The sequence below is a fragment of the Mirounga angustirostris genome, unplaced genomic scaffold (genome assembly GCF_029215605.1).
Source record: "Mirounga angustirostris isolate CCGP_5_RB_7025 unplaced genomic scaffold, mMirAng1.0.hap1 SCAF_2, whole genome shotgun sequence".
Taxonomy (NCBI): domain Eukaryota; kingdom Metazoa; phylum Chordata; class Mammalia; order Carnivora; family Phocidae; genus Mirounga; species Mirounga angustirostris.
Genome location: NW_026991710.1, coordinates 64684351 through 64696983, shown reverse-complemented (window position 1 = coordinate 64696983; position 12633 = coordinate 64684351). Strand labels below are relative to the sequence as shown.

The 12633-nt window shown below is 43.3% G+C and overlaps 1 protein-coding gene across 1 annotated transcript in view; it reads left to right on the top strand.

The window, feature by feature from the left end:
- Window positions 1-684: 684 nt before the first annotated feature.
- Window positions 685-12633, top strand: part of PRKG2 (protein kinase cGMP-dependent 2) — a 105353-nt gene continuing 93404 nt past the window's right edge. Inside the window, exons 1-2 of the mRNA XM_064584680.1 lie at window positions 685-708; window positions 10656-11129. Coding sequence (XP_064440750.1) covers window positions 10669-11129 — 461 coding nt within the window. The 5' untranslated portion in view covers window positions 685-708; window positions 10656-10668. The remainder of the gene's footprint in view (window positions 709-10655; window positions 11130-12633) is intronic.

The window sequence follows — 12633 nt, the reverse complement described above, 5'->3', positions numbered from 1 at the left end:
TCTGGGAGGGAAGGCGAGGTGGGAGAGAGCTTGCAGGGAAAACAGACTGGAGGGGTGGGGGGAGAGGGAGGGGAAAGAAAAGATGAACACGTCCCTGAACTTTCCTCTCCCCTCGTCCCACACACTTGAAATAGAAATAATAACAACATAAAAAAAAAAAATGCTTTACAACCACGATGTTATCTCCCTACTTAAGTTGCCTCACTCTGGAGCGTATGGGGTATAAAGTGCAGCCTGCGGCTATCTCCCGATAGCTTGTCTCGGGAGTAAAGGTTCGGGCCAGTGTGGGCGCGCGCGGGTGACCCCACCTTTTGGGAAGCCGGCTCTCTGCTCTTCCACGCAGTAGCCCCGCTGACCCTCCCCCCTCCTTCTCCTCCTCTCCTCCCTCTTTCCCTCCCTCCCTCCTTGCGTGTCTGCTCTGCACCGGCCCCCGCGGAGAAGCCAGGCGGCAGCACCCAAGCCGCCGCAGCTCCTGCCCGCAGCGCGCTCGCCCGCGCCCCCGGAGCCCACGTAGCCCGAGCAGCGGCGGCGGCAGCCCCGGGCCCGCGCTGCGCGCGCTGCGCACGGCCCGGGCTCGCAGAGCTGCCCTGCGCTCGGCTGGGGCGCCGCAAGCGGCTGGGGAGGGCGGCGCGGGAGAGGCCGCGGAAACGCAGGGGCGGCGGCGCCAAGGTGACAAGCTGCGCACCTGGAAAGTTACCCGGCTGTCTGGTGAGGTTCGAGGGAGGGAGGCTTGGGCGCCGGGGGAGCGCAGGGAGGGACGGGGTCGGGGTGCGCGCGTGTGCATGCTGTGCGTGCACTGCGCGCTGTGCGCCTCCGTTCCACACCCCGCCGGTCTCGTGCATGTGCTGTGTGTGGACGTGTGCTCGCGTTGCGTTCGCTTGGTGTGGCAGCCTTTTGTGAGCTCCTGGAGGCGAGGGAAGGCTCCTCGATTTTAAAAAGCTTGGCTAGGGGCGGGAGGGGAGAGCTCGGCGCCAGTGGGGATTCCTCGGGGCTGTCACTCCTTGAGCCCCGAGCAGAGCAGCCTTGCAGCCTGTCGCTCCGGGCTGGGGGCTTGGCGGTGCTGTCAGGGCGTGCGCTCCTGGCTTCGGCCAGCCCGGGGTAGCTGCTACTCGCGCGAGGACTTCATGAGTCCATGTAAACTTGTGTGGACGTGTTCTGTGGCGCTCCCAGCACCGTGAGGCGCTTTGACGTTGCTTGCTCTGTGTTTCCTAGTGATGAAGAAACAAGAGCAAGCAAACAAAAACAATAAATCATCTACTTAAGGGATGAGAGAGAGAGAAAGCAATGGGTTCAAGTTTGAGAAGCACTAGGTTGCAAATGGATGGCAGTTGAGGCCAGAGATGAGAATAGAAAGAAACAACTCAGGCAGAATTAACAGGTAGAAATGTCTGATAGGAGCTTTGGTGCCCTGATCTTCACCTTGTTCTGGAAGTTCCTAGGGGCTTTTTTCATAAAGGAAGGGTGCAACATACAGCTTCTGACCCCCCTCCCCTCCCGAGTTCTTTAGAAATTATTGTCTCTTTTCTTTGCACGTTTCTATTTTACTCCCAGACAAGGTGAACATCCCGCATAGCATACAGTATCTGTTGCCAGCACTCCTGTTTAGTTCACAGGAGAGTATGAGCTAGTATGGTGGAGAATTCTCTTTGGAGAATTAGAGGCCCTTCTGTCTGCACTGAGACACTGTGTAACTGAAAATAAACGACTTAAACGATGGTGCACAGAGATCCCTCTGTTCCATGTGAAATACTTAACTATAGTCCTCTGGAATCCTTACAAGTGAGGCTAATTCACCACACAGTGAAGGCATATGTTGCTGGGATATTGCCCAAGCCTTTTGATCCCATATTGTCTTGCTTCCTCTAGGCCATTTTCCTATCAATTAGTCCCTCTTCTCCTACATTTTCATTTTCTCTATCTTCGCTGGTTCAGTATTCTGGGCTTACAAATACTCTCAAGTTTCCACTGTTCTAAAAATCCATTTCATGAACCAAGACACCATCTTGAAGTCCCTACTCTCAACGTCAGCTCTTCCCACGGTCCTTTGTAATCAGATTTCTATCCCAACTCTTGTGTGAAAGGCTAAACTCTGCGCTTTTCCCTCTGATTTAATTTGCTTTGATGTATCTGTGGGATGTGAATAGCAACCTGATCACTTCTTGAAAATCTTATCTTCCTGGTCTCTATGATACTCTTCCTAGATCTCTTATTTGTACAACTGTATCTTCCCCATTTTGTTGTTTGCTTCTCCTCCTCCTCTTCTTCTATAAATAAGATCCATAGGTATTATCTAGATGTACATATATAATGGTGGAGGCATTCCTTTCTTTTCTCCCAGTGATCTCATCTACTAATGGGACTTCAAATTCTTACCTCTGTAAAGCAGTCTCTTGCCTTGACCTTTCTTTTTTGCTACTATCTTCTAGACATTTCTAACTTGATGACATGTAGGCACCTCATACTCAACTTAAATAAATTCAGCTTCATTACTGTCTCCATAAAGCACACTCATTTCCCTGACTTTAATCAGTGTCAGAGTATCCAGACCATAGATGGTGCTCTCTTCATTTTTGAATGAATGAATGAGTTAATAGTACTACCTTCTTCCAAGCCTTCTAAGATCAAAATATTGGAATCATTCTTTTTTTTTTTACTTCCCTCTATGTACACCCATTTATTCACCACATTGAGGGATTTAGCCCCTGCAGGATTCCTCCCACCATTCTCATTTTTTACTATGAACCCATTCATACCTCCTCTCATTTTTACCAAAGCAATAGCTTCTTCTTACTGTATCTCTAGTTTTTCTTTCACGTGTCATATAGGCCTAGACACTTTTCCTCTCCTCAATGCCAGTCTCCTGAGCACTTTCATCTACTACTTCAGCTTCAGCCTCTACTTAGGCTATCAAAGACGTATTTTCAGCTCCCTGCTCCTGATTTTCTAGTGCCTCATGTCTTACTGCCTACTGAGCTCCTCCATATTAATTTCCACAGGTCCTTCAAACTGAGCATGTCCAAAATTAAACTCACCATCTCATCCCTCCATTCTGCTCCTCCTTTTGGTTAATGGCATCACTTCTTACCCAGTTGCCACAATGGAAATTTCCAGATCTTTGTTCTCTTTCTTCTTATCACCACTCAAATTCCATCAGCTATAATCTACTGACCTACACTTATAAAATTACATTTCTCTCTCTTGGCCTGTCTCTCTGATACTCAAGCACCCAAAAATAGCTGAATGGAATGCCACCACATTTGATAGTGAAAATATAGGATATGTGTCATTTGTAAAATTCACTATGAACATTCTGTTGGGTGGAGAGGCACTTCAAAGAGATAGTCAACCTCTGGAGTAGCTGAAACTGAAGCTCATATGACTGCCTGACAAAGAAGATTACTCTTCAAGCTAATACGCTGTGGATAGAGAAAACACGCAGTAGATTTAAAACTGAGCCCCAGGTCATCAGTCACAAGATGGGCAGATGCTTTTAACTGTGGCTTTGATAGGGAATTGAATTGTTCTCACAATGGCAGCCCTGTGTGTTTTGCTTCAGGGAGAAGAAGCAGGGATTTATATATTTAGTGATGGTTAATTATTTTATAAAAGAACTTCAGTGAAACAAATTAAGGATAGCACCAAATACATCAGTTACGTATAGACTTAGAAGACTATTTATAAAAATCTGTGTAATTCACTCCTCTGATTTCATGGCAAACTACCCATATCATAAAAAAAGAATCGATTATACTTTTCGTGATTTATTGAAGGGAAGGAAATTGCAGAGTTACCTATAGCCATAGCTTTTGCCAAATCCCTGATGATCATGGTTTTCTCTTCTGGCTACCATGGAGTTGGTCCATGTAAACAGATTTATCTTGAGCTCAAAGAAGTTCAAGACATGAGAATGGGGTTGGGACTTTGGCCTTATCCTGTCCTCATCACCTTTTACTTGGATTGGTGCAATAACCTCTTATTTTGTGTCTCACCCTCTAAGCTCTTTTCACTCCATTCCATATTTATGGCCAAGGAAATTATTTTCTCAAGGACAAATCTGACCATATAACTTGAAAAAAACTTGACCTACACTAAAATGCAGATACCATAACATGGCATATGACATTCTTCAGCATCTTATTCCTGCACTACACTTTTCTATGCTCATCACTCTCTTTCTCCCATCATGCATTTCAGCCTGTTTCCTGAATATGCTGTCAGCTTTTTTGCATACACTCCTTAATACGTGTTCTTTTTTTTTTTTTTAATTAATAGACTTCAGTTTTTAGGACAATTTTAGGTTTATAGAAAAATTAGGTGAAAATTACAGAGAGTTTCCATATGCTCACCTGCCCCCATCCTCCTGTCCCCTATTCTTAACATCTTGCAACAGTGCGGCACATTTGTTATAATTGATGAATACATGATTATTAACTAACGTACCTAGTTTACAATCGGGTTCATTCTTTGTATTGTACATTCTGTGGGTTTGGGCAAATATATATAAGATGTGTATCCACCATTACAGCATCACACGGTAGGTACACTGCCCTAAAATTCCCCTGTGCTCCTCCTATTCATTCCTCTCTCCCTCTCCCCAAGTCCCTGCAACCACTGATCTTTTTTTTTTTTTATTTAAAGATTTTTATTTTTATTTATTTGAGACAGAGAGAATGAGAGACAGAGAGCATGAGAGGGAGGAGGGTCAGAGGAAGAAGCAGACTCCCTGCCGAGCAGGGAGCCCGATGCGGGACTCGATCCTGGGACTCCAGGATCATGACCTGAGACGAAGGCAGTCGCTTAACCAACTGAGCCACCCAGGCGCCCAACCACTGATCTTTTTAATGTTTCTAAGTTTTGTCTTTTCCAGCACAACATATAGTTGGGATCATGCAGTCTGTAGATTTTCCAGATTGACTTCTTTCACTTAGCAATATGTATTTAAAATTCCTCCATGTCTTTCCATGGCTCGATCATTATTACTTTTCAACCCTGAATAATATTTCATTGTCTAGGTTTACAACAGTTTGTTTATCTGTCTTTCCATTGAAGGACATCCTGATTGCTTCCAGGTTGTGGCAGTTATGAATAAAGCTACTGCAAATATCCATGTGCAGGTTTTGGTGTGGACATACATATTCATATCAGTTGAATTTTGTAGCTTTATAAGCAACTCCCAAACCATCTTCCAAAGTGGCTGGATGATTTCACACTCTCATGTAATGAATGAGAATTCTTGCTGCTCCACATCCTTTCCAGCATTTGGTGTTGTCAGTGTTTGGATTTTGGTCATTCTGATAGGTGTATGGTGGTATCTCACTATTGATTTAATTTGAGATTCTCAAATGACATATAATGTTGAGCATCTTTTCATATCCTTATTTTCCACATGTGTATCTTCTGTGGTGAGATATCTGTTTATATTTTTGCCCTTTTTTAAAAAAGATTTTATTAATTTATTTGGCACAGAGAGAGTGAGAGAGCACAGCAGGCATGGCGGCAGGGAGAGGGAGAGGGAGAAGCAGACTCTTCGCTGAGCGGGGAGCCTGACACAGGGCTCGATCCCAGCACCCTGGGATCATGACCTGAGCTGAAGGCAGCCGCTTAACCGACTGAGCCACCCAGGCACCCCCTATTTTTGCCAACTTTTCAACTGGGTTGTTTGTTTTCCTATTGTTGAGCGTTAAGAGTTCTTTGTATATTTTGGATACTAGTCCTTTATTAGATATGTGCTTTGCAAATGCTTTCTCCCAGTCTGTGGCTTTTTGTTGCATTCTCTCAACGGTGTCTTTGCAGAGCAGATGTTTTAAATGTTAATGAAGTCCACCTTATCAATTTTTTTCCTTTCATGGATTGTGCTTTTGGTGTTTTATCTAAAAAGTCATCACCAAACCCAGGATCACTTAGAATTTGGCCTCTATTGTCTACTAGCAATTTTATAGTTTTGTGTTTTATGTTTAGGTTTTTGATACATTTGAGGATAATTTTTGTGAAAGATAGAAGATCTGTGTCTAGATTAATGTGTGTGTGTGTGTGTGTGTGTATGTCCAGTGTGTTAAAAAAAAACTATCCTTTCCCGATGGAACTGCTTTTGTTCCTTTGTCAAAAGTCAGTTAACTATATTTGTGTGAGTCTATTTCTGAGCTCCATTATGTGCCATGATCTATTTGTCTATTCTTTCACTAATACCACTGTCTTGTTTATTGCAGCTTTTTAGTAAGTCTTTTTTTTTTATAGTAAGTCTTGAAGTCTGGTTGTATCACAACTGACTTTGTTCTCTTATAATATTGTGTTCGTTTAGTACAAGTTTTTCTACTAAGATGAGCTTTTTGTTGAGTAAATGAATGATAACAGTAATAATAATAATAATGTTTAATACAGCTTATCTCATTTGACCCTCTAACAACTCTACATGATATGCAATGTGATTTTATCTGCCTGTGGCTCTATCTATGGGTCCGTCCATCTATTCTATTATTGACACTCAAGCCCAAAATCATACCCAAGGGCAGATATATACTAAGTGAAATGCTCGGATTGAGACTCTGGCTCTGTCACCTTAGCCAGCACCATACCATCTCCCATATTTACAGATAAATGTATTTATATAAGACTCCAGATGGGGGAGAGAGAGAAATAGATATTATCTAGATCAGAGCCAAGATTTTGGTTTCAAACTACTTTAGGGCTGGAGGAAAAACAGACAACAAAGCCTAATTCCTCCCACGTTGTCTGCCAGGTGTTCATCCACCTGCAAGAGCCTTCACAGGCAGTTCTGCTTCTCCTGTGTCTTTTCTAGTTACTTCTTGTATATGACGTTTCCAAAGTGGTGATCAAATTAATGTAATAATAATTTAAAATTATGTGTAGTTTTCTTCTCTTCTTGCTCAATGCCACAACTCATTCTATTCCTCTTGCCTGTTTCTGGAGACAGAAGAATACTGCCTTCACAGTGAGCCATGTTTTTTTTTTTTTTTTATTGTCTTCCAAGATACTTAGGTGGGCCCTTTTGGTTGAAGGCTTACACTGCAATATGTGAAAACAGGTAGAGGCAGCGTGAGGGAATTACTAAGCTTGCAGAGTCCTTCAGTCCTGGAACCTGGGCTGGGTCATTTATGAAGTTTTCTGGTCTCCATTTTTAGGTGGAGCTTCCCTTATCAGGGAAGGTTGCCCAGGCTGTTCCAGAATCATTTCATTTCTTTTTTTTTTTTTTTTAAGATTTTATTTATTTATTTGACAGAGAGACAGAGAGAGAGAGCACAAGTAGGCAGAGTGGCAGGCAGAGGGAGAGGGAGAGGCAGGCTCTCGCTGAGCAGGGAACCTGACGCGGGGCTCAATCCCAGGACCCTGGGATCATGACCTGAGCCGCAGGCAGACGCTTAGCCGACTGAGCCACCCAGGCACCCCTGAATCATTTCTTTTCTTAACGGAAGAGATAAGCCAGGCAGAGTAAGTTTCTCCTCACCCCAGGGAATGATTGGCATCTTTAGAGACCTCTTGTCTGGAAGACATCCAACATGTTAGACTTTGTCCCACCCAGCAGTGATCTCTTCTGGGAGTTTCCTCCCACCCGGATGCTCACTGCCTGTCTCCAGCCGCTCATTGTAAGGGCTACTTGGTGCCTGCTGTGTGTCAAACATTGTACAGGATACCTTATAAACATAATCTTCATAATAACCCTATGAGCTGGATATAATTTTACCTGTTTGCTAGATTGGAAAACAGGATTCTAAGTTATTTGTAGAAGGTCACATAGCCGGGAAAGGGCAGGTTGTCTTCCTACCCTGGCTGGCCTGACTCCTTTGCTCATGTTAAATTCTGATCTTCGTCTCCAAGCTCATTTCTTACTACATCATGTCTTGCCCTCTGATTCTAAGAAAGACTCTAATAACCTATAGTTGCTAGATCGATGGAGCAACATCCCATGTTTCTAGCAATATATTCTCCTTGTGGCTAGTGATACATTTTTGAGGAATAGCTTATCTATCTTAGTGACTAATATAGGAAACAGAGTGAATTTAATTAGGTTTGGTGAAGCCAGGCACTTGAAGCCTTGGCTTGAGGGACAACAAAATTTAAATGAGTGAACTAACAAGAAATCAGACTTAGTATTGAGCCATTCAGTAACTTACTTACATATCTTAAATTAGTTACTTGAAAGATGAGTTAATTTCACCCCTCTTTAGAATTCTAAATAGCTTGAAAGATTTACACAGCTTCTAAGCTGTATTCATTAAAACCAGAGAAGAGTTGGTGTTTTGGGAGAATTTAACACCTGCCTAACTGTGTTTCAAGTTTGTAAAATTATTGGATTGAAACAGGATATTTTGAATACCACACATAGAGCAAAAATGATTTTAAGCCTTTTCATATTTAGAATGCTGGAACTGTTTTCTCTGTCCAATTTGATTGCAAATTCATGGAGTTGTGCCCCCGATATAGTACACGACACTGAGTTAGGTCTTAGTAAACAGTTGTTCTTTGAATAAAGAATAAATTAATGTTATGTTTAAAGTTTTTATGTTCACTTTTCTTTATAAGGCAATCCCTTTTCCTCTGACCACGCCCCTCCCTCCATCCTGCCTTGGTTGGAAATGCTTGTCCATGGACCTAAAAAGCATGTCTAGGAGATGGCTCACTGCTGGATGTTAAAAACTTGTGCACACATTAATTTAAGATACCTCTCTCTGGGAGCACCCATCTCATGCCTACCATGCAGAATTGCATTCAAGTTTATTCCTAGGTCCCAGTCTAACATCTTCTGAATTGCTTATTGGATACAAGGGTGTCCAGGGCCACCTCTTTGAATTCTAGGCTCCTCAACCTTTTTATATATTCTTAATATATAAGAATGGTAAATGCTGCCAAGTCAAGAGAAACTTAAAGGTTAAACCTGCCACATCTCTGCACCAGAGGAAGGCAGTTCTCTGGAGGCTAATGTTTATTAATGACTACTTTGAACCTGAATTCTACCAGGAATATCTGGGTATTGCAAGACTTCTTCTATAAGTACATTTATTTTCTGTTTGCGCCATCCATCTTAGGCGATGTACCTTGGCTATTTGGTTGCATCTGCTTGAGACTTAGAGGCTGTTTTACATGTTTCCGTCTATGCCTTTATTGCTGTAGAGGTCATGATTATTCTGGGGGAGCTAGTGAAATCAGTCTGAGCATTTCATTTCTCCTTGAGTTTGAAATTTGGAGGGAGAGGGGGCAAGAATGTGTGGTTTATGTAACTACAAAGTGTCATCTAGCTCTTTGGGTATTACATAACAAGAGATAATTTAAACTTAGTTTACAGGTGTTGTAATGCTTCTTGAGTTATGGCTGTTAAGAAGTACACACACAGAAGTATGAAGTTTAAATAGGTAGCCTAAAAAGACTTAAACCTTACGGGAATTAATCAAAGCAGTATTTTCCAAACTCACCCTTTCAAGTTCTCTTTTTTGGTTTTGCTCATGTGCACTTATTATCTGCAGGTGATTTTTAAAAATTTTTCATTGAATTGATTCAGTAAACCTGATACCTAATTTATCTTCCACTTAAGCAATAATATCAACAAAATCACAATTTGTGGGGCCAATTATTTGTATTTATAAGGAATGTTAAAATAGCACATAGCTTTGAACAACAACAACAAAAAGTTCTGAATCAACTAAAACCACTCTGATAATCCTGATTTATGTATCACAGCCTGAGATCTGCTCTGCTGGATTAGGGACTCACTTTGGGGCCTACATTGAGCATATTCTTTTTTTTTTTTTTTTTTTTAGATTTTGTTTATTTATTTGTCAGAGCATAAGCATGGGGAACGGCAGGCAGAGAGAGAAGCAGGCTCCCCACGGAGCCGGGAGCCCGATGTGGGATTGGATCCCAGGACCCTGGGATCACAGCCCAAGCTGAAGGCAGATGGTTAACCAACTGGGCCACCCAGTCGTCCCTACATTGAGCATATTCTTAATAGGAAAAGAATGGAGCCTTGTACCATACATCATCATTTTCGTACAACCTTGGCTTTAGGATATAAAGTAAAGGATGTCAAAGAATCCCCATACCTCTGTTTTACTTTCTAGGAACTGCCACCCAGAACTTTTTAACAGTGAGCACTATCAGAAATACAAAACATAGTAGGTGCACAGAGCAGGAGGAAAGCGTTAAATAGCAAGGCTCAGTCTCGTCAGGCGGAGGAATGCAGGCGGGCTGTTTTCTAAATCAGGGAATGGTTTCTTGCTGTAGCTGCACGGGGAGTTGGGAGAGTGGTGACATGTCCGAGCCTCTGCCTCTGAAGCTGCTCCTTTGTGTGGCATCTTGGTCCTGCTGACATCCAGATCGCAGTTTTGTTGTGAGGCTTTTGACAGCTGTCCAGGGAGAATGACCAGAGAGAAGAGCAGGTAACTCGGGCCACTTGTGCGAAATGCTTAGGTGTGACACCTGTGCCATCAAAGAGACAGGGAACAATGAAACCAAGTGCCAACTCAGGGAGAGAGAAAGGAAATCAGTCGATAGCTTTCCTTCTGCAAGCAGGGGAATGCATTACTTATCAAATAGTGATGACCTGCTGTGTTTCTATTTATGGAACAGATCGGAATGAGGAGTGGTGGGGGCTGTGAGGTGGTGAAGCTCCACCAGGTAACTCCCGATTCTCTGCCTCCTCTCAGGTCCTCAAGCAAAATGGGAAATGGTTCGGTGAAACCCAAGCATTCCAAGCACTCGGATGGCCACTCCGGGAACCCCAGTACGCATGCGCTGCGGAGCAAGGTGACAGAGCTGGAGCGAGAGCTGAGGCGGAAGGAGGCCGAGATCCAGGAGCGGGAATACCATCTGAAGGAGCTGCGGGAACAGCTGTCCAAGCAGACCGTGGCCATTGCTGAGCTCACGGAGGAGCTCCAGAACAAGTGCATCCAGCTCAACAAGCTCCAGGATGTGGTGCACATGCAGGGAGGAAGCCCGCTGCTGGCCTCTCCAGAGAAAGTGCCTCTTGAGGTCCACCGCAAGGCCTCGGGATTGGTCTCCCTCCACAGCAGGAGGGGAGCGAAAGCTGGGGTGTCTGCGGAGCCAACGACCCGAACCTATGACCTCAGTAAACCCCCGGAGTTTTCGTTCGAGAAAGCACGAGTCAGGAAGGACTCCAGGTAGGTTCCCAACACTCTCTGACTCCAAGAGCCTTAATATTGTGCCAGACTAGGGTGATTTTTTTTTTTTTAGGCCGCTCCCGGGGAAAAGAGATAATAACCCTTTCAGATCTGGAGACACAGGGACTTCTATAATGGGTTTGCTTCGGAAAAGGGGCTCCCTCGCAGCGGAACTTCTCTTTAGATCCGGAGTTGCGCTCTACCCGGACTTTGGATTGTGAATCGTGTAAGGAGGAGCTGAGTTAATGAAAGTCATTGTCCCTTATCTTGAAAACCCTAGGGGAGTGCAGAGGGAGCCTTAGGAAGTCTGCCCTTCTCTCGGTCTATAGGAGTGGATTGAAATGTGTGCACAAAGCACAGTGAATGATGAATATGTGTAGCAAAAACTGTTTGCTAGCACTTAGAAAGGAAGAAGTTGGATCCTCAAAGGGGACGAATTCATTCATTCATCCCACAGTTTAGGTTGAGCGCCACCGCCGACCAGCCACCGTGCTAGGTGCTAAGTGGATAGTAGTGAGTAGATAAGCACAGAGCCTTTCTCGGGGGCAGACAGACAGTCTACACAAAAACAAGTAGACGTTGTGTAATTATTTTTTTTTTTTAATTTTTTTTTTTTTCTTAAGATTTTATTTATTTGCGAGAGAGACAATGAGAGACAGAGAACATGAGAGGAAGGAGGGTCAGAGGGAGAAGCAGACTCTCTACCGAGCAGGGAGCCCGATGTGGGACTCGATCCCGGGACTCCAGGATCATGACCTGAGCCGAAGGCAGTCGCTTAACCAACTGAGCCACCCAGGCGCCCCGACGTTGTGTAATTATTAATTGGGATAAATGATACGATGGAAACCAACGGTATAGTGGTGGTGTCCGCGATTAGGGGGAGTGAGAGGCAGGAGACAACAGAATTGGGATTGTCCTGGAGGCCTGGCTGAGGAGGTGACATTTACCTGAGGCCAGAAGGAGGAAAAGACGCATAGATGAGGTGGAAAGGGCGTTTCAGGCAGAGGGAACAATGAAAAGTTAGAATTAATTTTGGAATTTTAATTAATTAAATTAATTATTCAAAATTAATTTTGATTTTTACAAGAAATTACGTGTTTGTGAGAGCATTCTTGTACGTGCATGCATGTCCACGTGTATGTGTGTGTACATTTCTTTTCTAACTGAAGGTTGAATTTCCTAACCAGGAAAGATTGACTAGAAACATCCCAAGTTAGGGTCTCTTTTCTGCATTATTTTTAAATGAATGAATATTTATTAGTTGAAATTAGATCTTTTGCCTTGATAATGTCTTGGCTGAGCCTGGATCTCTCATGCAAAATGCAAGATTTGTGAATTTAAAACAAATTTTAACTTACTCATAAACACAAGTCATATAAATCAACATAAAACATCTGACTTAAACAAATAAATGATTAATTTTGACAACAGAATTACAAAGGGAGGTTTAATTCATCAATTTGTTGACAGTCACATAGTGCGTGATCAATACATATTTGCCAAG